Source organism: Sorex araneus, chromosome 1 (assembly GCF_027595985.1).
Source record: "Sorex araneus isolate mSorAra2 chromosome 1, mSorAra2.pri, whole genome shotgun sequence".
Lineage (NCBI taxonomy): Eukaryota > Metazoa > Chordata > Mammalia > Eulipotyphla > Soricidae > Sorex > Sorex araneus.
Genome location: NC_073302.1, coordinates 441,278,624 through 441,302,334, shown reverse-complemented (window position 1 = coordinate 441,302,334; position 23,711 = coordinate 441,278,624). Strand labels below are relative to the sequence as shown.

Here is a 23,711-nt window from a genome sequence, read left to right as displayed (position 1 = left end):
AGAGAGAGGAGTGGGAGAGACAGAGAGGAGAGAGAAAAGAAAGAGAAGAGAGAGGAGAGAGAAGAGAGGAGAGAGAGACAGAGAGAGAGGGGGGAGAGAGGAGAGACAGGAGTGAGAGAGACAGGGAGAGAGAGAGGAGAGAGGGGAGAGAAAGAGAGAGGAGAGAAAGAGAGGAGAGAGAGAGAGAGCGAGAGAGAGAGAGAGAGAGAGAGAGAGAGAGAGAGAGAGAGAGGCAGTTGTAACCCTTAGGAACCCTCATCCTTCTCCCCTGGAGCCTTGTGCCGGGCCGGCCCTCGCCGGGGCGGGGGTGGGGAGGGGCAGCCGGGGCTGCAGGCGCGCGGGCGGCGGTGACCGGGCGGGCTGGACCGTCCCGGAGACCGGGCGCGCGCGGGCCCCGGCGGGTCGCCGCGCACTGGGCTCCCCGGGGCTGGAACCGGGGGCCGCACCCCTGGTCTCCGGGGGACGCCGAGCTCGCTCCTGCCCGCGGCGTCGCAGCGCCCGGGCCCCGTCTCCCCGGGGACCCTCGGAGCGTGCGGACACCCCGATCCCAGTGGCCACCTAGGGGCAGGGCCATCGGGGAGGGTAGGGCCAGGGAGGGGAGGGCAGCAGGGGCGGCAGGGACGGGAGGGCCCGCAGAGACGACAGGAAAGCAGGGATGCAAGGCCCCGCAGGGCCGGCGGGGAGGGGAGGGACCGCAGGGACCGGACGCGCCTCGCTGCCCGGGGAGGAGCCGCGCGCAGGCCCGCCCCGCCCCGCCCAGCGGCCCGGGGGGAGCACCCGGCAGCAGCCGCGGCTCCCGGAACCGGCCCGGCGCACCCCGAACCGGAGCGTGAGTGTTTGCCCCCGAGCGCGCCCGGGGGGCAGGGGGGGACCCCGCGCACCTGCGCGCAGCTGCGTCCCGGGACACCGCGGGCCAGTCCCGGGGTCCCGGCTCTGCGTTTCCCTTCGGGTCCCGTCTGTGCGTTTCCCCGGCTTTTCTCCGTTTCCTTCCGTGCGACTTTCCCCAGCCCCTGGAGCGCGCTGGCTCCTCGGACCCGGTTCCCAGGTGCGCGCGCCCGCGGGTCCGCCAGGTCCGAGCGGAGGAGCCGGGAGGCGCCCTGTGAGGCGCGTCGGGGCTGCGAGTGGTTTTTCCGGTAACGCTGGGGAGGTTCGAGTGCCCGCGGCGTTCCCTGGCCGCAGGGGTGGTCAGCGCGACCTGGAGCGAGAAGCCCAAAGCCCTGAGCGCGGCTCACCCTGCGCTTCCCCTCTCCCGGCGTCAGCCCGCTCCCGAACGGTTTCCCGGCAACAGTTACTAAGGCAGATGCTGGAAGAGGGGATTTCTTGTTTTTAAAAAGTGCACTTTATTTGAATTTGGTTTGGGACGACACACCCGGCAGTGCTCAGGGCTTACTCTGTGCGCAAGAGTCACACCTGGCCGGCTGGGGCTTGGGGACAGTGGGGACCATATGGGTCGCCGCAATAAAAAGTTTCAAAAGGGCCCTGAGAGAGATAGTACAGCTGGCGGGGCGCGTGCCTGGCATGCTGCCAACCTGCACCCTATATTGCCGCCAGCTCTGTCGCCCCAGACCCCCCCAAAAGTGGTGGGGAGGAATGGGGGCATTGTGCAGGAAGTCCAGACAGCGCAGGGACGGAGGGACACGGCGGCCAGCTGGAAGTCTGGGAACCTCAGGCGCAGACTGCGTGCTCTACTTTCTAGTTTGTGGGTGAGGCCAGACCCCGGGTTTAAAGCCAGACTGGGTCCTTACCCGTGTAAGGGGGTCCTTACCCCCAGTGGTGTTTGGTGGGCTATGGCAGTGGGTGGGTTTCCGGAGACTGAAGGGAGCAGACCGCTGAGAGGACAGAGGTCTCTGTCCTTGATGAGCCTGAAGTGCAGGTGATTTAGGGGGGCAGGGAGCCCCCACCTGCACCCCCAGAGTGAGGCCTGGGGAAGGCGAGGCACGCAAGAGGGGGCTGTTGGCCACCCTCGGTGGCTGGAGTTCACCCCCTTGCTGGACTTAACCCTGACCCCCTCCCCGGGCATCATGGGGGTGCCCGGTGGAGGGGGGAGAGCACCCAGCATACAGGGGCTCACTCAGAGTCCAGGCCTGGGGAGAGGGGTGCAGGGGGTGCCCAGGTCGACCGTCCTGTACCACTTTGTCCTTTAGGGAAGCAGGAAAGGGCACAGCAGGCCCCCCAGCTGAGCCAGAGCCCACCCACCCACGGGCGGTCTTAGGAGGTATCCTTCGAGCCCCCAGAGCCAGCACCTAAGTCAGTGTTCTGTTTCTGCAGAGGGCCACCGTGCCTGCACCCAGGGGTTCACCCAGGGCAGAGAGGTCAGCGTTGGACACACAGAATAGTTAAGCTCAGGACACGCCCGGGCGGAGTGGCAGCGCCCTGGCCAGGCACACCCCTGGGAAACAGAGGGCAGATTCAGCGGCTGCAGACGCTGCATGGACAGTCGGGCAGTCGGTCTGAGAGGCCAGCCTCGCCTCTTGTATCCAGGAGTGAGACCCCAGCAGCCAGGGGGTGGCTGGACCCTGCTGGCGAGTTCCAGGGCTCCTGCCCCACCCTCCCCCCCCCTTAACCCCCCTCCTGGATCAGCCTGCTCCTGAAGGCGAGTTCCCAGGAACAGTTACTAAGGAAGAAGTGGGGAAAGGATATTTTAGTGTGTGTGTGTGTGTGTGTTTGTGTTAATTTATAAGGTAATTCACAATATTTGATTACATTTAATATTCACAAACACCAATCCCACCACTATGACACCTTCCCACCACCATATTTCGGATGTGTCCATCCTGAAGCCCAATCCCTGTCCCAAAGCAGAACCGAAATAATATATTTTGTATTGTTATGAAAAAGCGCTGAAAATGCTACAAAAAAAATTTCCTTAGAGGAAAGAGTGTGAAGACTGTGCTATTTCAACAGGGGCCGTTAAGACCTTCTATAAGAGATCACTAACATATTGTTAAGGGTTGAGCCTTGTGTGCTCTCATATGTATACATATACAGGTATATATATCTGTAAATATATATATGTATATATATATATTTCCCTCTAAAATTGGTTGCCTACTACTTTGAACCCCATCAGATGTGGTGTAGTACTCTTGGACTATGAGTAGGCTGTGTCTTTTGAAGTGTTGTGCAGCCACAACTGCGGCCACGTGGTCCAGTAAATAGGTTCGCTCATGGGTGAAACTCGGACCAAGTGTGTGGAGAGTGGCCTTGAGCATGGCGGTGGTTGAGATCTGGAGGTCTTTAACTGCCAGGGCTGGATGCCTTGGGGCAGGGAGAACTCTCACCCTCCCCCCTCTGGGGTGCCCCGAGTGAAACAGCCTGGCCAGGAGTCCAGACGCATGGTTATGACGAGCCTCACGTTATGCTCCCTCGAGGGAGAGAAGGACATGAGATCTGTTTTGTTTGTTTGTTTGTTTTAATTATTTTATCTTGGTTTTGGATTACACACTTGGCAGGGCTTACTCTGTGCTCAGCATCTGTGTCCAGGCCCCTGAGCCTGGCCCTGCGCCTGACCCTTCCTCCTGGAGACTTGCAGGTCTCAGCTTGAGCAGGTGGTAGCTGCCGTGTCCCTTCCTCAAAGAGGATCTCCCTCAGGTGTCGCCCACCTAAGGCTGGTTTTTTTTTCCATAGCCCGTCCTGACTTGATTTCCATCCCTGCAAGCATGAACCATATCACATGCCCGTCCGTTGGCCTACTTACAGAGGGTCCTTCCCTTCCTGAGAGTTTAGGTTTGTGTGCTATACCGGAAGCTTGCTCCATCCAGCACACCTTTTCAAAGTCTTTGGCAGGAGAACATGGAGGCTTTATTCTCCTGAGACAGCAAGGGGGTCTGAGAGCATCAGCCGTGAGCGGTGGTCTCCCAAACCCCTGTACGGGGCATTTCTGCAAACTCCCCCTTCGGATTCATGCTCAGTATTACGCCTTAGTAATATTGGGGATACACTTCGATTTGGGTAGCAATGACACCGGGATTCCTGGGCAGCAAGAACATCATAAGATAAGGGGCTATGATCACAGTTCTGTCCAGGGAGGTCAGGCAAAGTCATTCACAGCAGGAAAAGGGGGAGGAGGAATCCCCTGAAGTCAGGGGAGTCATCTTATGGTTTTATCGTTTCTTTTTTGTTTGTTTGTTTTTGCTGTTTGGGTCACACCCAGTGATGCTCAGGGGTTACTCCTGGCTCTGCACTCAGGATTCCCCCCTGGCGGTGCTCAGGGGACCATATGGGATGCTGGGAATTGAACCCGGGTTGGCCGCGTGCAAGGCAAACGCCCTACCCGCTGTGCTATCGCTCCAGCCCCATGTTTTTGTAGTTAACAGCCCATACAAGTTATGAATCGCACATCGCATGTGGAAGGGGGCGTGGCCTGGCGTGTTCCTTGCGCACTAGGCGCTCGCCCGGTGCTCGGCGCGTTGCGTTCGTTCGTTCTTCGTGCACGCTGAGTCGCTTCCCTGCCCCCCTGCAGCTGCCGCAGCCATGGCGACGACAACTCCTGCCGCTGCTTTCGAGGCTCTCATGCACGGCGTAACCCACTGGGATGTCCCCGAAGACCCCGTCCCGTGCGAGCTGCTGCTGACCGGCGAGGCGGCCTTCCCGGTGATGGTGAATGACAAGGGCCAGGTGCTCATCGCGGCCTCCTCGTACGGCCGCGGCCGCCTGGTGGTGGTGGCCCACGAGGGCTACCTGTTGGCCTCCAGCCTGGCCCCTTTCCTCCGCAACGCCGTGGACTGGCTCCGTCCCACGCCCGGCGCTCCCGTGGGGGTGCACCCGTCCCTGGAGGCGCTCGTCAGCATCCTTCAGGGTGCCGGCACCCAGGCTCAGCTGGAGGCGGACCCGGGAGCGGCCCTGGGGGTTTACTGCATGGATGCCTACAGCGACGGCCTGAGCGAGAAGCTGGTGCAGTTCGTTAAGCGAGGAGGGGGCTTGCTCATCGGGGGCCAGGCCTGGCACTGGGCCAGCCAGCACGGGGCCCACAAGGTGCTGTCCGCGTTCCCGGGGAACCAGGTGACCTGCGTGGCTGGAGTGTACTTCACCGACACCTACGGGGACACGGGCCGGCTCAAGGTCTCCAAGAAGATCCCCAAGATCCCGCTGCATGTCAGGTGGGTGATATGGTCTGCTCAGCGGAGGGCGGGCGGTGCCTCTCCTTAGCGACCGGCCACGCTTGGCGCTTCTTTTCTTTGTTTTGCTTTATAAGCTACCCCTCGCCGCCGTGCTCAGGGCTCCCTCCTGGCTCCGTGCTCAGGATTCACTCCTGCTGGTGCTCAGGGCACCCTCTGTCATGGCAGGGATCAAAGCTGGGTCAACTGTGTGCAAGGCAGGGGCCCCGGTGCTGTCTCTCCGGTCCAAACTGCAGTTCTCCCGCCTGGTATTCAGACCCACCTCGCATCAAACCCAGGCCGGTTGGGGTTCCCCGGGGCCCAGGAGGCACTGCATCCTCCCCGCGGGCCCGCAGGCCCCAAGCACCAATCAGGCTAAGACCCGTGCTCGCTCACCAGCCTGCGCTCATGTCTCCTGCTGGTGACACGGAGAGAGGGTGTCCAGCCCTCTTAGGCAAACAGGAATGTTTGTGTGCCATGTTCCACAGGCCAGACTCCACGTGGCCAAGGCCTGCTGTGCCCACGCTTGTGTTCCAGGAGAGATTTATTTAGGCAATCAAGGAAACAAATGGTTTCCTGTTCTAGCAAGGAAAAGTCAGGCCAGCTAAACAGGAACAGCGGCTGGGGGGTGTGGGGCCAGGACAGGACTCTCACTGGGGGAGTTCAGGGGAGGCTGAGCATTGAGGGGAGGCATGCAGGTGAAATGCTGGCGTTTCAGACACCAGGGGTTTAACATGGGGGGCTGGAGAGCTAGTCCAGCACGTAGAACGCTGGCCTTGCATGCGGCCAATGTGGGTTCAATCCCGGGCATCCCATGTGGTCCCCTGAGCACCGCCAGGAGTAATTCCTGAGTGCAGAGCCAAGAGGAACCTCTGAGCATCGTCAGGTATGACCCAAAAAACAAACAAAAAAACCTGCAAGGAGAACCCTGGCACTGGAACACCCCCCAGGAGAGAGGGAGGTACCCCAGCTCCGAGCTGCAGACTGTGGGAGGGAGGTACACCAAGGTGGCCTTGGTGGTGGCGTGGGTGAAGCTCGTGGCCTCTGAGGCTGGTCCAGCAGGGCCCTGACCGCTCCCGTGGAAAGTTTCTGCCGAAGTCTCAGAGAAGACACAGTGGGGCCAGAGACATGGACAGAGCGACAGATGCCATCTCAGCGTCTTTGTTTCCTGCTGTCTGTATTCTTCCACTGTCTGAATCCACCAGCAGCCAGGGACGAGGGAATCCAGCAGTGTAGACACAACCACAGACCCAGCAGTGTAGACGCAGCCACACAGCATCCCAGGAAAGGGAGGGTAGAGATGTCCACCCGCGTGGAAGGCCTCTCTGACCTTTAAGAAGCCGGAAGGAACTGAAACAAGAAACCAGAGCGATGGACATGTAAAACAGGCACCCCAGCCTAGCCAGGGCCCTGAGCAAAGGGGCCACCGCTGATGTCTGTGTGGTGCCTTCCAGAGTGTCTCGGGTGCGATTGGTTGGAGTAATAGGGATGGAGTAGGGAGCAGGAGGAGGTTATCTGAGAATGGGTGGTGCCTGGCAAAATGGTAGCTCTTTTTCCTTCTGAAGATAGGGACTCTCGTGCAAGTAGGACCCAAGCACCATTGTCACACCTAAGAAAATTAATAACGCCTTAATTTCATCATTCATTTCCGTGGTTTTATATATATGTATGTATATATAAAATACATATTTGTTGAGTGCTTTACAGTGACTTACTTCCACATCCCTGTCTGTCTAGCAATCTTTCATGAACACTACGTAGCCCTAGGTTCATTGATTCATTGACAACTGGGAAACAGTAGCTTTGAAATTCTAGTGTTTCTTCTATTCAGAAGCTCAAATAACTTCTACAGACCCAATTCCCCTTCATCAGCTGTAGGCTTAGGTGACTTCGAGAAGGCCAAGCTGGATTTCTTCCTCTTAGTTTTTACCTAGTTTCCAAAATACTGAGTTGTATTTTCCCCCCAGGTCACTGGTATATCAGGATTTTTTTCAGTCACATGACAAACTCAGAGATACTCATGAACATTTTTTTAAAGGAAGCATTATGCTCATTAAAGAAAGTATTTCATTCAGTGTCTCTGTCAGTGCTAAGATGGGCCTTGCCTGTCCCTGAGAGCCCCTGCAGGGTGACTGTAGAACCTTTGGAGCCAGCCCCACAGATTTCCAGGCTTTTTAGTGTAACAAGGTCCGTCTCACTGGTCTGTGACCCCAGACCAGCCATTTTTTTATTATTATTTTTTATTTTTTATATAAAATATAAACCATGTGAAATGTTACAAAGATTTCAGGCTTAAGTCTCAGTGATACAATGCTCAAACACCCATCCCTTCACCACTGCCCCTGTCCCACCACCAAGAACCCCAGTATACCTCCCACCCACCCCCGCTGCCTGTGTAGCTGATAATTTTCACTTTACTTTCTTTACTTTGATTACATTCAGTATTTCACATAAAACTCACTATTATTATTTGGATTCCCCCCCCCCAAAATCTGAACCTGCTGAAAAGACAGCATTTGATAATTGCTGAGAATGAAGAGATATGAGGCCACGCGGTTTTGGATTTCTGTATTTTTATATTTATATTATTTCTATATTTTAGAAGCTAAGTCCAGGGAAATTTCTGCCAAAAATTGCATCATTGCAAGCTTAGTTCACAGTCTGGAGGCATTTCTGCAAGAAGCTGCCGGTGCTGAGAGTAGTTGGCCTCTGGGATCATGGCCGTTCAGCAACGGGGAGGCCGCAAGTGTGCGGCCACCCAGATCACATCTGTGCAGAGAGCGGCACCGGTACCAGCCCCCCATCCCGAGATCTCCCGAGCGTCCCGTTGCTGCAGGCTCGTACCTGTTTAGTGGGCCTTCCGGTCAGAAAGGAAACCGAGAGAGAAAACCTTTCCCCTCCTGGGGCAGCATGGGGCCATGGCTTAGTTCACAGTCTGGAGGCATTTCTGCAAGAAGCTGCTGTGCATCAGCCGTTTCTGCAAGGAGCCCTGGGCTCTTCTAGTGGGAAATGACGTTTGGAAACCACCGTCTCCTGGTACCAGTTTAGAGCATGAGTAGGTTCGGTATTGTTTCTAGGCCTTAGGAGTATCCAAAATCAGTGTGGATTTAGTTTTTAAAAAAACTCGTTTTGTTGTGGTTTTCTCTGAGTTTGTTATTTATTTGGCTTAGGGACCACACCCCATGGTGCCCAGGGTTTACTCCTAGCTCTGTGCTCAGGAATCACTCCTCGGGATCCTCAGGGGACCGTATATGGAGCCAGGGGTCAAACCTGGGTAGGCCACATGCCAGGCTCATGCCCAGCCCCTTTACTATCTCTCTGGCTCCCGAGTCCTGCTGATTCTTCAGACAGATGCAGGGCTCCAAGCTTGGGCTTCCTTTCAGTGCTCATCCATCAGCGCCTACTTTCTTCCCGGGATGAAAAGTCCCAGTTGTAAAGTGCACAGCTAGTGACTCATTTGCTTTCACTCATAATGCACACAAAATGGTTGTAAAATACAAGGAACTGGTTACACTCAGTGCAATCAAAGATGATGACTTTAGTTCTCTTTATCCTTGTGACGTATTTTGTTTGATATCTTAAGTCAAATTAGTTTGATATCTTAAGTCAAATTACCCTATGAGAATAATTCTTATCTTTGTGGCACTACCACTAACACAATGTTCATTTGGACGTTGCACTTTCGCTTTGTGGAATTGCTTTTATGAATTAATTTCACTTCATAATTATATAAAATGATTATGTGGATCCAAAACAAAAATCTTAAGAAGTTTGTGTAGTTTTTGTCTGCTTTATAAATTTTCTTCCTTTCTCTGTTCAGAAATTTTTTTTATTCCATTGTTCATTTACATAGAAAGACATACATATATCAGTTTGCTTTTTGCATAGGGCCGTGACATACTATATGATTTTTTTCTTCCCCTTTTCAATGTGATATTATTTCTTGGCTAATAATAATATCACATTGAAAAGGTAAAGAAAAAATCAATGAACAAGTGATATAGTGATAATAATATATTATATTATAACTATATAATTATAATTATATAATTATACTGTTATAATATAAATTATATATTATATTGCTATTAAATTTCAGCATATAGATGCAGTATAATTTATTAAGTTAGATCTTTATTGGGCTGGAGCGATAGCACAGTGATAGGGCCTTCACCTTTCACACAGCCGACCCGTGTTCAATTCCTCCGCCCCTCTCGGAGAGCCTGGTAAGCTACTGAGAGTATCACGCCCGCACGGCAGAGCCTGACAAGCTACCCATGGCGTATTCAATATGCCAAAAACAGTAACAATAAGTCTCACAATGAGAGACGTTACTGGTGCCCGCTCAAACAAATCGATGAGCAACGGGATGGCAGTCGTGACAGTCTGACAGATTTTTACTGACTGTACATTTCTAATAGTTTGAAATTTTTCAGTGCTCTGTTGCATATATACTGCAGTGAATACCCAAGTGCATGTTGGTACCACCTTTCTAGTAATGGAATTGCCAACTCACAGGGGGAGTGGAAACAGTGTCTTGGTGAAGATGGGTTTAATTCACCTCTTTTAGAGTAAGTTCCTGGAAAGTGACTCAAGGACAGTTAGTCTCTGAAGGGTACTCTCTGGCTGGGTTTACCCCGTCCATCCTCCTTGCCCATCTCCCCAGCCACTGTGGCATCTTCTTCCAGAAGAGGCTCAGACAAGAGGAATTGGGAAAAATGGGCTCGAGGGCAAATACTTAGCAGGAGGCATTTTAATCGGATTTTCACTAGTAAGTGATATACTGGGAAGAAACTACATATTTATAAAGGAGACATAGCTTCAATGATTAGGTTGTATTATACAGTTATAGATTGAAGAACAGTTTTGCAGCCATTAAAAATCACATATTCAACAAGTACTTACAGGAAATACAAAAATATTTATGATCTAATAGGCAAAAATAGAGACAGAAAACTCTATTCTGAATGGTACTGAGTTTATGAAAACAGTGCCTATGTAAGTGAACTATAAAGTACTTGGAAAAATAAGAAGCCTTGAGTTTTTCCTCAGGACTTGAAAAACCAGTTTATTCCCCTTATTCAGTTTCAACTCAAAACAGCCTCCTAGAGGGGTCTTCTGCAGGGACCCCTGGAAATAAGGACTCTCCTTCCACCGCCATCGTCCCTCACTGGAATCTCCCCAGTGACTCCCCAGGGAAAACACCCGTGACCTTGGCCTGGGACCACTTCCCCCCATGCTCACTCTCGTCACTGTCTAGATCTGTGCCTTTCAACCTTATACCTGCAGAACTGCTTCCGAACTATTAGAGCAGAAAAACCTGTTTGGTTGTTTTTTGTTTTTTGGTTTTTTTTTGGTTTTAGTTTTGTTTTGGTGCCACGCCTGGCTATGCTCAGGCCTTTCTCCAGGCTCTGTGCTCAGGGATCACTCTTGGTGGGGCTCATGGATGCTGGTTATCAAAACCGGGTCGGCTGTGTGCAAGGCCAGCCCCCTGCCTGCTGTACGATCACCCCAGACCATTCTCTGTAATAAGAATATTTATCAACACATGATCATACTGCTATGTGGACACGTGTGGGTATCACGTGTTCCAAGGCAATGACTTTTCATGCATTGACAAGGGATTTCTGTGGACAGCACCGGTGGTTGAATAACACTGGTTGAAACACCCAAAGTATAGAACTGAGTAGAAAACATCCAGACCCATCCCAAGGCAAAGGGTGACCTAGTATTGTGATGAATCGCCTACAGACAGCTTCGTGAAGAGACTCGCAGAGGGGCTGGTCTCAGACCTCTCCTGCCTAAACCGAGCTGGCGTTGACCAGCATTGTCAGCTCTCAGCTCCAAGAATGCGCTGATGGGGCTGGAGCAATATAGCACAGCGGGTAGGGTGTTTGCCTTGCACGCAGCCAACCCGGGTTCAATTCCCAGCATCCCATATGGTTCCCCGAGCACTGCCAGGAGTTATTCCTGAGTGCAGAGCCAGGAATAACCCCTGTGCATCGCCAGGTGTGACCCAAAAAAACAAACAAAAAAAATGCGCTGACATGCAGCCAACGCCCTCAACGCTGTCCCTTCACTCAGCTTGGGTTCAAAGTTTTCCTGTCAGCCTGTCTTGGTCCAAAGTTCTGGACCCACCAAGCAGGTTCTATTCTTTCAGATTGCTGCGGAAGGCCCTGCAGTTCCTGTAGGGAACTGCCCCATCCGGCTAGGGGAGAGGCCACCTCTAAAAATCAACAGAAGGGCCTCAAGGGATGTCTTATCCCCAGGGAGAAGCACACCTGTGTTTGTGATCCCACGGAAGCGTTGCAGTAACTGGGGTGCAAGATCCAACTGTGGCCCTTTGACCACAATTTAGAAAGGCCCACAGAGAGCATTAACCTCAGATTATTATCTCCTTCCACGTAGATGTGGGAGTGCAGCCTTCGAGACTCTGAACCTGAGTCCTCACAGCTGTGAAAGGCTGACCCTTCCTCTTTCGGAAGAGGAGCAAATAACCAAAGAGATAACATCAGAAGGCCCAAGTTACTTTAAGTTTGTGGGTTATTGGCCGTTGGCTGGTAGGGGTGATAACAGCACAATCTTCTAAAGAAACCATGTTGAAGCCAAAAGACATCCCCCTAAAAAGGAGAAGATACACGTACGCTGCATTTTGCACTGATTCCTCCAACAAGATCTGCGAGCTCCTGTGTTCCATGCAGTGTTCCAATAGGTGGGACCTGGCAACGACCCAAGTGTCCCAACAGCACATGACTGGGCCATTGTGGGGTGCATATTTATGTCGTGAGATATTACTCAGCTATGGAAAAACATAACATCTCACTGCAGCGTGGATGGAATTAGATGGAATCAAACTGAGTGAAGTGAGTCAGAAGAAGGGGAAATAAACCAGCCCATCCCGCTCTCTCCGAGCGGGATTCCTATACAAAGGAACCAAGCCAGGGAACAGACAGCATCTAGTGAAAAATGAGTCCTTAGGGTCTGAGGACAGCTGAGGTGACCTAAGAACGAGAGGAGGAGGGAAGGAAGGCGCCTATGGAATGAGTTGGTTACTGGCTCCCGGCTAGTGTGGGAACCATGTAACCTTCAAATAGTTACACTCTCTTGGACTCATCAGCAAATTTAGTCTTTTTTTTTTTCTTTCTGAGTCACACCCAGCAATACTCAGGGGTTACTCCTGGCTTTGCACTCAGGAATTACTCCTGGCGGTGCTCAGGGGACCATATGGGATGCTGGGAATTGAACCCGGGTTGGCCACGTGCAAGGCAAATGCCCTACCCGCTGTGCAGTCACTCCAGCCCCAGTCAATTTAGTCTTTTTTTTTTTTTTTTTTGCTTTTTGGGTCACACCCAGAAATGCTCAGAGGTTACTCCTGGCTTTGCACTCAGGAATTACTTCTGGCAGTGCTTGTGGGACCATATGGGATGCCGGGGATCGAACCCGGGTTGGCCACGTTCAAGGCAAATGCCCTACCCGCTGTGCTATTGCTCCGGCCCCAGTAAATTTAGTCTTAAATTGGGGAATTTAGTATGAGCACCATGAAGACTCTCGGAGCTGGAGGCTATACCATTTGCACCAGTGCTGTGCTTTATGATGGAAACAGACATAGAGGTTGGGCCAGAGCTAGAGCCGAAGGAAGTAAGCACCTCTTTGGCGTGTATGAGGCCCCACGTTTGACCCTGGCACCACCTGACCCTGGCACCGCTCAGGGCGGGCCCCATCACGCTTGATGGATGGAGAAATGACACTGATCAAATCAGAGCCTTGGGCATTCCGGTCTGAGGGGAATTCCCAGACCGAGCCTTAGAAGAAATGTGGGTTTTGAGGTGTGTCAAAGCAGCCTGCTCACTCTTAGGTTTTTTGTTTTTTTTTTTCCTCTAAATCCATCCTAGGCCTCCTGGGGTCCACACAGAGCCCCCCCGTAATTAGCAGAAGGTGCCGTGGGCAGTGGCATCGCCACCGTTCCGCCTCACGCTGAGGACAGGAAGGCCATGCATGGGCCGGGAAGGCCCTGCGCGTTTTCAGACCTCAGGCCTGAGACCCTCGGCTCTCTGCTGACTGTGACCCCTTTTATCCTCCTGTGTCCCTTGCAGGTGTGGGGAGGACCCGAGGCAGGACCAGCAACAGCTCCTGGAAGGGGTCTCCGAGCTGGACATCAAGACTGGGGGGCTGCCCTCCAGGCTGCTGGTGCACGGCGCGCTGGCCTTCCCCCTGGGCATGGACCCCTCGCGGGGCTGCTTCCTGGCGGGGGCGCGCTACGGCAAGGGCCGGGTGGTCCTGGCTGCCCACGAGGGCCTCCTGTCCGCGCCGAAGATGGGGCCCTTCCTGCTCAACGCCGTGCGCTGGCTGGCGGGGGGCCGGGCGGGCCGGGTGGGGGTGCACCCGAGCCTGAAGGGCCTGTGTGCCCTGCTGGCCGGCGGCGGCCTGCAGTGCGGCCCCGAGCCCCGGCTGGCCGGCCAGCTGCAGGTGTACTGCTGCGGGGCCTACAGCGACGCGGAGGCGGGGCCCCTGCGCGAGTTCGTGGCCGAGGGCGGCGGCCTGCTGACCGGGGGCCAGGCCTGGTGGTGGGCCTCGCAGCACCCCGGCCGCCCCGCCCTGGCCGGCTTCCCGGGAAACCGCCTCCTCAACGCCTTGGGCCTCGGCATCACGGCTCGGACCCTGGAGCCCGGCCGCTTCCCCGTGGCCACCCCCGAGATGCTCGGCTACCACGTCCGCCCGGCCCTGGCGGCCTTCCTGCAGCAGCTGAAGCAGGGGCGCGGCGGCGGCGGCGGCGTGGACCAGACGTGGCCGGACCAGACGTGGCTGGCCACTCTGGGCAGCGACGCGGCCGCCTTCCTGAGCATCCCCGCGCGCGGCGTCCCCGCCTACGCCTCCGTGCACCGCCTGCTGCGCCAGATGCTGCGTCTGGCCGGCCTCCCGGCGGTCAGCAAGAAGAACCCGGTGGCCGCCGGCTCCCTGGAGGCTGCCATGCTCAGCCTGGCCACCGAGCTGGCGCGATCGGGCACCGACTGCACCCAGCTGGCCCCGGGGCTGGGCGGCTGCGCCTGCGCGGACCCCGCGGAGCAGAGCATCACCCTGCAGGTGGACGCCTGCAACCCAGGTGTGCAGCGCGGAGAAGGGCCAGGGAGTGCGGGGGCTTGACGGGCCCACCCCCCCGGGTGGGGTGTCCCCAGGCCCCAGGCAGTCGGGGTGGGGGCCGGAGAGAGGGTGTGGCGGGAAGGACCCTCTCTTGCCTTGCACACGGACCACCTGGGTGCAATACCCAGCAGCTAACCTAGGGTCCACCCCCAGCCCATCAGGAGTGCCGAACCCAGAGTTAGCCTGAATACTGGGGCTGAAGCAATAGCGTAGCGGGGAGGGCGTTGCTTTGCATGCAGTCGACCCGGGTTCAATTCCCAGCATCCCCTATGGTCCCCCACGCACTGCTAGGAGTAATTCCTGAGTGCAAGAGCCAGGAGTAACCTCTGAGCATCACTGGGTGTGACCCCAAAAGAAAAAAAAAAAACCCAAAAAACGAAACTGAGTCCCAAGATGTGGCTCCAAAACTAAGCACAGAAGGAAGTTGGGGTGGAGGGTCAGCTTGGGTGGCCAGCCTGAGTGTACAGGGAAGGGGGTCGGGAGCAGATGTGCTTGGGGGAGGTGGCGGGTGGGGGGGGACGACTGAGCCTCCCATGCTGACTGTCAGGCCCCGGGGACCGCTGGATGAGCACCGGCCGTTACCTGCTGAACGGAAGGAACGCAGAGTTCTCCCTGCCGGACGCCGCCAGCTCTGCCGGGCTGAAGGTGAGGCCCCAGCCCCGTGCTCTGCACCGTCCAGGCGCAGGGCCACTCTGCTGGGCCCCAGCAGCACAGAACGGCCCGAAGCACCCCCGGGATGGGGTCCTGGAGGGTCTTCTGTGAAGTGATGAGGTCAAACTCTGGCCGTTCTCAGTGCTCCGTGGAGAGCCCAGGGGCATGTCTGGGGAGTGGGAGGGAGCAAAGGGGCCGAACCCAGAAACAAAGATGCTGAGGAGGGGCTGGAGCGATAGCACAGCGGGGAGGGCGTTTGCCTTGCATGCGGCTGACCCGGGTTCGATTCCCAGCATCCCATATGGTCCCCCAAGCATCGCTAGGAGTAATTCCTGAGTGCAGAGCCAGGAGTAACCCCTGAGCATCACTGGGTGTGATTCCCTCCCCCCCCAAATAAAAACAGATGCCAAGGAAAGAGGGAGGAACGGGAAGGAGAAGAGGAAGCCACAGGCAGAGGTCAGGGGTCACGGTCCCTCTGTGGGTAGAGGCGATATATCTGTACACATAAGCCCTGCGACCCAAACAACAACCGTTCAGCTTCAAACAGTGACCGTCAGGGACTGGCAGTGGGAACCGGGTAGGCCTGGAAACAGCGACCCCCATCACGGCGTCTGAACAAAAGGGGGGACGGCCTCCGAGGAAGCAGCTGCGTCTCAGGGAGTCCCCAGGGCTCAGGGCTCCTAAGAGCTGCTCAGTCCCAAGCCTTTGGGGTAGGGGGCAGGGATGTTCCCAGAAGGGAGTTGGGGCGCCCCGGGGCACACCCAGGCCTGCCCCCAGGGCCCTGCAGCCCCATCTCCTCCTGCCACCCCCCAAATCAGACCCGCACTCAGATCTCAGTTTCTTCCTCCCTCGTCCTCGGGAGTCACTTCCTGCCCACGGGGGCCTCTTTCCTGCTCCCTAGCATCTTCCCTCAGAATGCAGGGCCCCAGCCAGCTAGCCTGGGGACCCCCCAAGCACACGGGGAGGCATCCTCTCCCCTCGGCTCGGACCCACTCCCTCCTCCGGGCATCCCCTGTGGTCCATCCCAGCCTGGCCCCGCTCAGGGCTCTGAGGGCCTTGCTCTCTACTCTCCGGGCGAGCCCGGACTTAGTCTCAGCCTCCACCCCCCCCCAGCCCCCCCGCGCCCCACAGGGCCCTGTTCTCCCACACAAAGGGCGACCCCGGGGCCTCGCCCACAGGTGCTGATCGGCTGCCACACGGATGACCTGAGCAATGCCCGCCAGCTGGCCCGGGCCCCGGTGGTCACTCACCAGTGCTGCGTGGACCAGGCCACGGAGTCCGTCTCCTGCCTCTGGGGGGGTCTGGTCTATGTCATCGTGCCCAAGGGCTGCCAGCTGGGGCCCGTGTCCCTCACCGTCACCGGCTCCGTGCCTGCTCCCTACTACAGGCTGGGTGAGTTTGGGGACTGAGGGGCTGGGTGAACTGCGGCCGGAGGGGGCGGGGAGGGTGGTGGGTGGGACCCCCAGGAGGCGGGAGGCCCTGTGCCCCGTGCCCCATGTCCAGTGTCCTCTCCCTGCATCCTGCATCCTGTGTCCAGTGCACAGTGAGGACCAAAGAGGGAAGACCTGAGACCCTTGTCCATGCTGGCCCTGTGTCAGCTGTTCATTCTGTGTTTGCTCCCCCCGGGACCCCCCCAGCGTTTTCAGCCACCGGGGAGTTGGGGGTGTGGGGTGACCTCCTCCATCTTTCCGTTCCCTTTCAGGGGGGCCTCCCTGGGGTGGTCTCGGGGTGCACAACTGGCTGCCCACCAGGCGCAGTCTGCCAGGCAGCGTGGGTTGGGCGCTCAGGGCTGCAGTGCTCTTGGTGCTGGCGTGCAGGGGCCGTGCCCTTCGGGGCATGACTCAGGGCGGGCGCTCGCTCAGTCGAGGCTCTGTCGGCCCCTGGACCGGCGGCTCTGGCCACTGTCCCCAGGTCAGACGTCCCTGGCGGAGTGGAGGCACAGTGTCCAGCAGAGCCCGGCCCCCTGGGGGGAGCTGGCCACGGACAACATCATCCTGACGGTGCCCACCGCGGACCTCCGGACCCTGGAGGACCCCGAGCCCCTGCTGCGCCTGTGGGACGAGATGATGCTGGCGATCGCCAGGCTGGCCGCCCAGCCCTTCCCTTTCCAGCGCCCCGAGAGGATCGTGGCCGACGTGCAGATCTCGGCGGGTACGTGCCTCGGGGAATGCTCCGGGGGGTGGGGGCTTTGCCTCTTAAGGTCCACGGTGTGGATTTTGGGTCACGCCCGCCCGGCAATGCACAGGGGTTACTCCTGGCTCTGCGCTCAGGAATTACTCCTGGCGGTGCTCAGGGGACCCTATGGGATGCTGGGAATTGAACCTGGGTCGGCCGCGTGCAAGGCAAATGCCCTACCCGCTGTGCTATCGCTCCAGCCCCAAGGTCCACAGTGTGGGGTCGTCAAGGTGGCAGTCAAGCCAGGTGGTGGGGGAGGAGGCAGCAGAGAGACACATGCTCCGGGGGCTGGGGGCTTTGCCTCTTAAGGTCCACGGTGTGGATTTTGGGTCACACCCGGTGATGCACAGGGGTTACTCCTGGCTCTGCACTCAGGAATTACTCCTGGCGGTGCTCAGGGGACCCTATGGGATGCTGGGATTCGAGCCCAGGTCAATCGCGGGCAAGGCAAATGCTGTTCCCGCTGTGCTATCGCTCCAGCCCCAAGGTCCACAGTGTGGGGTCGTCAAGGTGGCAGTCAAGCCAGGTGGTGGGGGAGGAGGAGGCAGCAGAGAGACACAGCCCCGAGGGGGATGACAGCGTGTTCCCGTCTGCGCGGTGAGGTGAGTCGGGCGAGCCCATGGGGAGAGACCAGCAGGGAAATCTGAGAAACAGTGGCCTGAGCTAACACAGGAGGCTCTCACCAATCCGGATGAGGAAACGGAATGTAAAGGGGGGATGCCTAGACCACCCTTGACCCCAGAGCTCAGGGAAGGACCGAGGAAATCAAGGTGGGAGAAAGAAGATGAGAAAGGGAAGTAGCGGGGGGAACGGGGCAGGGCTGCGGTGACCTGGTGAGGTGAGAGTGGAGAGTCACACAGCCAGAGCACAGACTCCACCACACGGAAACCAGGAGAGCCAGCTGCAGCCACGAACTTTGTAAAACGCTTGTCACGGTGGTGGGTGTGCGGGGGGGAGGGGGGGGCAGGAGGGAGTGGGGGAGGGGTAGGAGTAAGGGAACACTGGTGGAAGGAGTTGCCACTGATGGTGGGATCGGTGTTGAAATATATGCCGAAAGCTCACCTACCCCTCACTGTTAGTCACAGTTCTTTAATTAATTATCAAATCATTTTTACGAAGAGCAAAGAAAAGGAAAATTGGTCTTAGGAGCTCTCAGAGGCAATGAGAATTGCTTCCAGGAGAGGCTGAAAGGGAAATATTTCCTTCCAGGAGATCTCGCTTATCTGTGGTATGTGGATTATCAGGGGGATAGAATGCAAAATATTAGGGTTGGCTGGGGCAGAAATTACCTCTGATTACCCTTGACCTGGACTGGAGAGATAGCACAGAGGGCAGGGCGTTTGCCTTGCACTCTGGTTTGATTCCTCCGTCCCTCTCAGGAGAGCCCGGCAAGCTACCGAGAGTATCCTGCCCGTACGGCAGAGCCTGGCAAGCTCCCCGTGGCATATTTGACATGCCAAAAGCAGTAACAACAAGTCCACAATGGAGACGTTACGGTGCCCACTCGAGCAAATCGATGAACAGCAGGACAACAGTGCTACAGTGCTACCCTTGACCCTGGAGTGTAGAAATGAGAATGACGGAAAGGAGGGGGGTGTCAGTGATGCTCAGGGATTACTCCTGGCTCTGCACTCAGGAGTTACTCCTGGTGGTGCTTGGGGCACCATATGGGATGCTCAAGATCGAACCTGGGTTGGTCGTGTACAAGGCAAACACCCCAACCTCTGGAACTATCTCTCAGATCTCTTTACTTGCTTTTTTTGTTGTTACTTACTACCCTGCTGACTGAGTTTGTGGGGCCTTTAGTTCTTTTGTTCCTTAACTTTTTGGTTGTTTGCTCTATTTTAAATTGGGTTATTAAGTTTTTTAATTAGTGATTTCTGTTGTTAAATCCATATGCACACTTATTATAGCCCCGGTTTGTTATCAAGGACTCAATACGCATTAGAAAAAAGAGGCAATGTGATGTTTTATTTGTAACTTGCTTGTACATGCTTTCAGCAACTTTGCTTAACTTCCCTCAGTGTGAAGGCCCTTATCTTAGGATGCCATGACTGCAACTCCTTATCTTATGATGTCCTTGCTATACTTGATGCCATGATGTAATCCCTGTCATTGCTGTACTTGATGCCATATTGCAACTCCAATGTCTTTGCTGCAGTGTCTCTCTCATGCTAGATAAGAAGTCACGTGCCCTGCAGATGCTTTATACAGGTGCTCTTAAATTCCCTGATGGGGACCAATAGCTTCTGGTACTTTGCCAAACTATGGTCCAGGGTCCAGCCAGCCAGTGTAAATAAACCTCCTTGATCTTGCAAAAAAAAAAAAATAAGAAGGGGGGTGTAAGAAGAGATTAACAGGGTATAACGGCGGAGGGCAAGGGGCATATGAGGAGGGTAGAGGAATTGCATATGTTTAAGTCTGAACCACAAACCCGACACTTCTGCAAGCATGAGATGCAAATGACAATGACCAGACTTCAACATGTGCCTGTCACAGAGGCAGGTTGGGGGCTGGGAGGGAACCCAGGAACCCTGTCACCGGCCTGGTGCTGGACACTGTGTGCCTGAAACTCACTGTGAATTTGTTAATCATGGAGCCTTAATATTTTCTTAAGATTTCTCAGTGAACTCTTTTTTCCTAGCACACATCACAGTCGCCAGCGGCAGGGGAGGAAAGAGGTTTCTGTGAGTGTTTTGGGAGAGAGAACATCCGGAGAGGAGTAAGGATTCTGGAAAATTCCTCCAGGCCTATTTGCTTGGTGGTTGTTGTTTTTCTTTCTGGCTTTTGGGCCACACCCTCTGGTGCTCGGGGTTTCCTCCTGGTTCTGCACTCAGGGATCACTCCTGGTGTGGCTCAGGGGACCACACGGGATGCCAGGGATTGAACCCAGAGCGGCCACCTATAAAGCAAGCGCTGTATTGTGTCGCCGTCCCTAAACCTGTTTCCTGGGGCTGGAGCGATAGCACAGTGGGTAGGGCGTTTGCCTTGCATGCAGCCAACCCGGGTTCGATTCCCAGCATCCCATATGGTCCCCTGAGCACCGCCAGGAGTAATTCCTGAGTGCAGAGCCAGGAGTAACCCCTGTGCATCACTGGGTGTGACCCAAAAAGAAAAAAAAACAAAACCCAAAACCTGTTTCCTTATGCTTAAGAAAGGACAAGGTTTGGGGCTGGAGTGATAGCACAGCAGGTAGGGTATTTGCCTCACATTTGGCCAACCTGGATTTGATTCCCAGCATCCCATATGGTCCCCTGAGCACCACTGTCACTGTAGCACTGTCATCCCGTTGTTCATTGATTTGCTCGAGCGCGCACCAGTAATGTCTCCATTGTGAGACTTGTTACTGTGTTTGGCATATTGAATACTCGGGTAGCTTGCCAGGCTCTGCCATGCGGGTAGGATACTCTTGGTAGCTTGCCAGGATCTTGGAGAAGGACAGAGGACTTGAACCCGGGTCAGTCGAATGCAAAGCAAACGCCCTACCCGCTGTACTATCGCTCCAGTGCCCCCCACCCCAACCCAAGCGCACCGCCAGGAGTAATTCCTGAGTACAGAGCCAGGAGTAACCCCTGAGCATCACCGGGTATGACCCCCCCCCAAAAAAAAAGAAAAGGATGAGGTTCATTCTCCCTCTGAAACTGTAAATCAGGACAACAGTCGTGGGAGAAGGCAAGAAGCTCCTCTAGCCTGGAGGGGGGTCGGGTCCCAGCCCTGGACAGACCCGCACACACAGGAATCCCACAGAGCGAGTGGCCTGTGACACAGGGAGGATCGCTGGGCTCGGTGGACAGCGCCGGGGGGTACAGGGGGGGGGCACAGTGGTCGGGGCTCCGTTCCCTGGCAATGGACTCGGCACCCCCCCAGTGGGGGAACCATGGTTTCTCCTCCCCTTGGCGATTCCGGGATTGTGGGGTCCTCGGAGAGGGAGCCGGGAGCGGGGGTTTGGGCTCACGGCCATCTCTCCCGCTGCGCCCGCAGGCTGGATGCACTCCGGGTACCCCATCATGTGCCACGTGGAGTCGGTGGAGGAGCTGCTGAGCTCCGAGGGCATCCGCAGCCGGGGCCTCTGGGGGCCCATCCACGAGCTGGGGCACAACCAGCAGCAGCACGGCTGGGAGTTCCCCCCGCACACCACGGAGGCCACCTGCAACCTCTGGTCCGTCTACGTGCACGAGACGGTGCTGGGCATCCCCCGGGCCCGGGCCCACCCCCGCCCTGAGCGCTGCGGAACGAGACAAGAGGATCAGGGAGCACCTGGGCAAGGGCGCGCCGCTCAAGGACTGGAGCGTGTGGACCGCCCTGGAAACCTACCTGCAGGTACTGCGCAGCCTCGCGCAGGGGGGAGGGGGCGACCCGCTACGCGGTAGACCCCAGGGGCCAGGAGCCCCTTCACGGGGGCCCTGCCTGCCTAAACCCCCCACCCCGTCTCCCTGGACTCTAAGATGTGGAAAGGGGCGCCCGTCCCGTTTGCTGCCCTGGTTTTCTGATGTCGCACAGAGGGAATGAGGAGAGTTACCGGAGGGATGCTGGGGGGTGGGGGAGGACCCGGGGCTGTGATAGGGCGGGAGGGGAAGCGCTGAGTCAGCCCTGCCAAGGGGGTCGGCGCTTACCTCGTATGTGCGAGGCCCCCGGGGTCGGTTGCTGCCACCACACGCCCCCCCCCCCCAGCACCACCCCGCGAGTAGCGCTCAAGTCCCAGCAGGCATGGGCAAGCGCCTCCCCACACCCCAAGAAAAGAAACGATGGGGGCCGGAGTGATAGTACAGCAGGAGGGCGCTTGCCTTGTATGAAGTGGACCCGGGTTCGACAGCCGGCATCCGATATGGTGCCCCAGGCTCCGTCAAGGGTAATTCTTGAGTACAGAGCTAGGAGTTACTCCTGAGCATTGCCAGGCGTGACCCAAAAAATGGGAAAGAGAGAAAGAGAGAGAGAGAGAGAGAGAGAGAGAGAGAGAGAGAGAGAGAGAGAGAGAGGAGAGAAGAAAGAAAGAAAGAAAGAAAGAAAGAAAGAAAGAAAGAAAGAAAGAAAGAAAGAAAGAAAGAAAGAAAGAAAGAAAGAAGAAAGAGAAGGAAGGAAAAGGAAGGAAGAAGGAAGGAAGGAGGGAGGGAAGAAGGAAGGGAAGAGGGAGGGAAGAAGAAAGAGAGGAGGGAGGAAGGAAGGAAGGAAGGAAGGAAGGAAGGAAGGAAGGAAGGAAGGAAGGAAGGAAGGAAGGAAGGAAGGAAGGAAGGAATGAGACGAAGTGAAGTGAACACCACCTAGACACACACCTGCGTGCACTCACGCACACGCACACACACACACACACACACGTGCGCATGCGCCCTGTGGCCACTGCAACAACTTCTGCCTTCCCCTCCTCACTTTCCTGTTTGTCCCCCAGCTCCAGGAGGCCTTTGGGTGGGAGCCGTTCACCCAGCTCTTCGCGGAGTACCAGACTCTCTCGGGCCTGCCCAGCACCAACGCCGGCCGGATGAACCTGTGGGTGCAGAAGTTCTCTGAGAAAGTGCAGAGGAACCTGGTCCCTTTCTTTGAGGCGTGGGGCTGGCCCGTGCAGCCGGACGTGGCCGAGCGCCTGGCCTGTCTGCCTCCGTGGCAGGACCACCCCCATGAGGACGTACGTCCATGCTGAGGAGTGAAGGCCGGGCGGGACGTGGTGGAGCGCGCAGTGGCCAGGCAGCAGCCCCGCCTCCGTGGCCTTCAGTTCTTGAGCCGGGCCCCTGCACCCTGACCTGTCTTGGGGTGGCAGCTGAGGCCAGAGACAAACACAACCAGCCACACAGGAAGATGCGCCTTGGTGCTTCTTCTTGCTCCAGCCCTCAGCAAGACACTCGCTCCCTCCTCCTCCTCCTCCTCCTCCTCCTCCTCCTCCTCCTCCTCCTCCTCCTCTTCCTCCTCCTCCTCTTCCTCCTCCTCCTGCTCCTCCTCCTCCTCTTCCTCCTCCTCCTCCTCCTCTTCCTCCTCCTCCTCCCTCCTCTTCCTCCTCCTCCTCCTCTTCCTCCTCCTCCTCCTCTTCCTCCTCCTCCTCCTCCTCTTCCTCCTCCTCCCTGCTCCTCCTCCTCCTCTTCCTCCTCCTCTTCCTCCTCCTCCTGCTCCTCCTCCTCCTCCTCCTCTTCCTCCTCCTCCTCCTCTTCCTCTCCTCTTCCTCCTCCTCCTCCTCTTCCCCTTCCTCCTCCTCCTTCCTCCTCCTCCTCCTCCTCTTCCTCCTCCTCCTCCTCTTCCCCCTTCCTCCTCCTCCTTCCTCCTCTCCTCCTCCTCCTCCTCTTCCCCCTCCTCCTCCTCCTCCTCTTCCCCCTCCTCCCCCTCCTCCCCCTCCTCCTCCTCCTCCTCCTCCTCCTCCACAGTGATGCTTTTCTTTCTTTTGTAGGGGTAGTGGAGAGCACATTCAGCAGTGCTCAGGGGTTACTCCTGGCTCTGCAGTCAGGAATCACTCCTGGCAGTGCTCAGGGGACACTATGGGAAGCCAGGGATCGAACCCAGGTCTGCCGCACGCAAGGCCAGCGCCCGCCCCGCTAGATTATCACTCTGGCTCCCCGCAGTGAATTTTTTGCCTTGGCTTCTTGAAGCCCTCCAGGCTCTCGCCTCCTGTTTTCTGACGATGATGCTCGAAGCACACGGATGCCGTAGAGACCTGCTGTCCCTCCTGCCTCC

The 23,711-nt window shown here is 56.5% G+C and overlaps 1 protein-coding gene across 1 annotated transcript; it reads left to right on the top strand.

The window, feature by feature from the left end:
• The first annotated feature begins 664 nt into the window (after positions 1–664).
• On the top strand, positions 665–22,968 carry LOC101555275 (TRPM8 channel-associated factor 2). Its single transcript, XM_055141764.1, is given in 10 exon segments — positions 665–829; positions 4,463–5,099; positions 13,190–14,196; positions 14,782–14,879; positions 16,064–16,277; positions 16,797–17,036; positions 21,042–21,271; positions 21,273–21,380; positions 22,444–22,665; positions 22,667–22,968. Coding segments are annotated over 9 exon segments (2,778 nt in total). The 5' UTR covers positions 665–829; positions 4,463–4,473; the 3' UTR covers positions 22,700–22,968.
• The last annotated feature ends 743 nt before the right edge of the window (positions 22,969–23,711 follow it).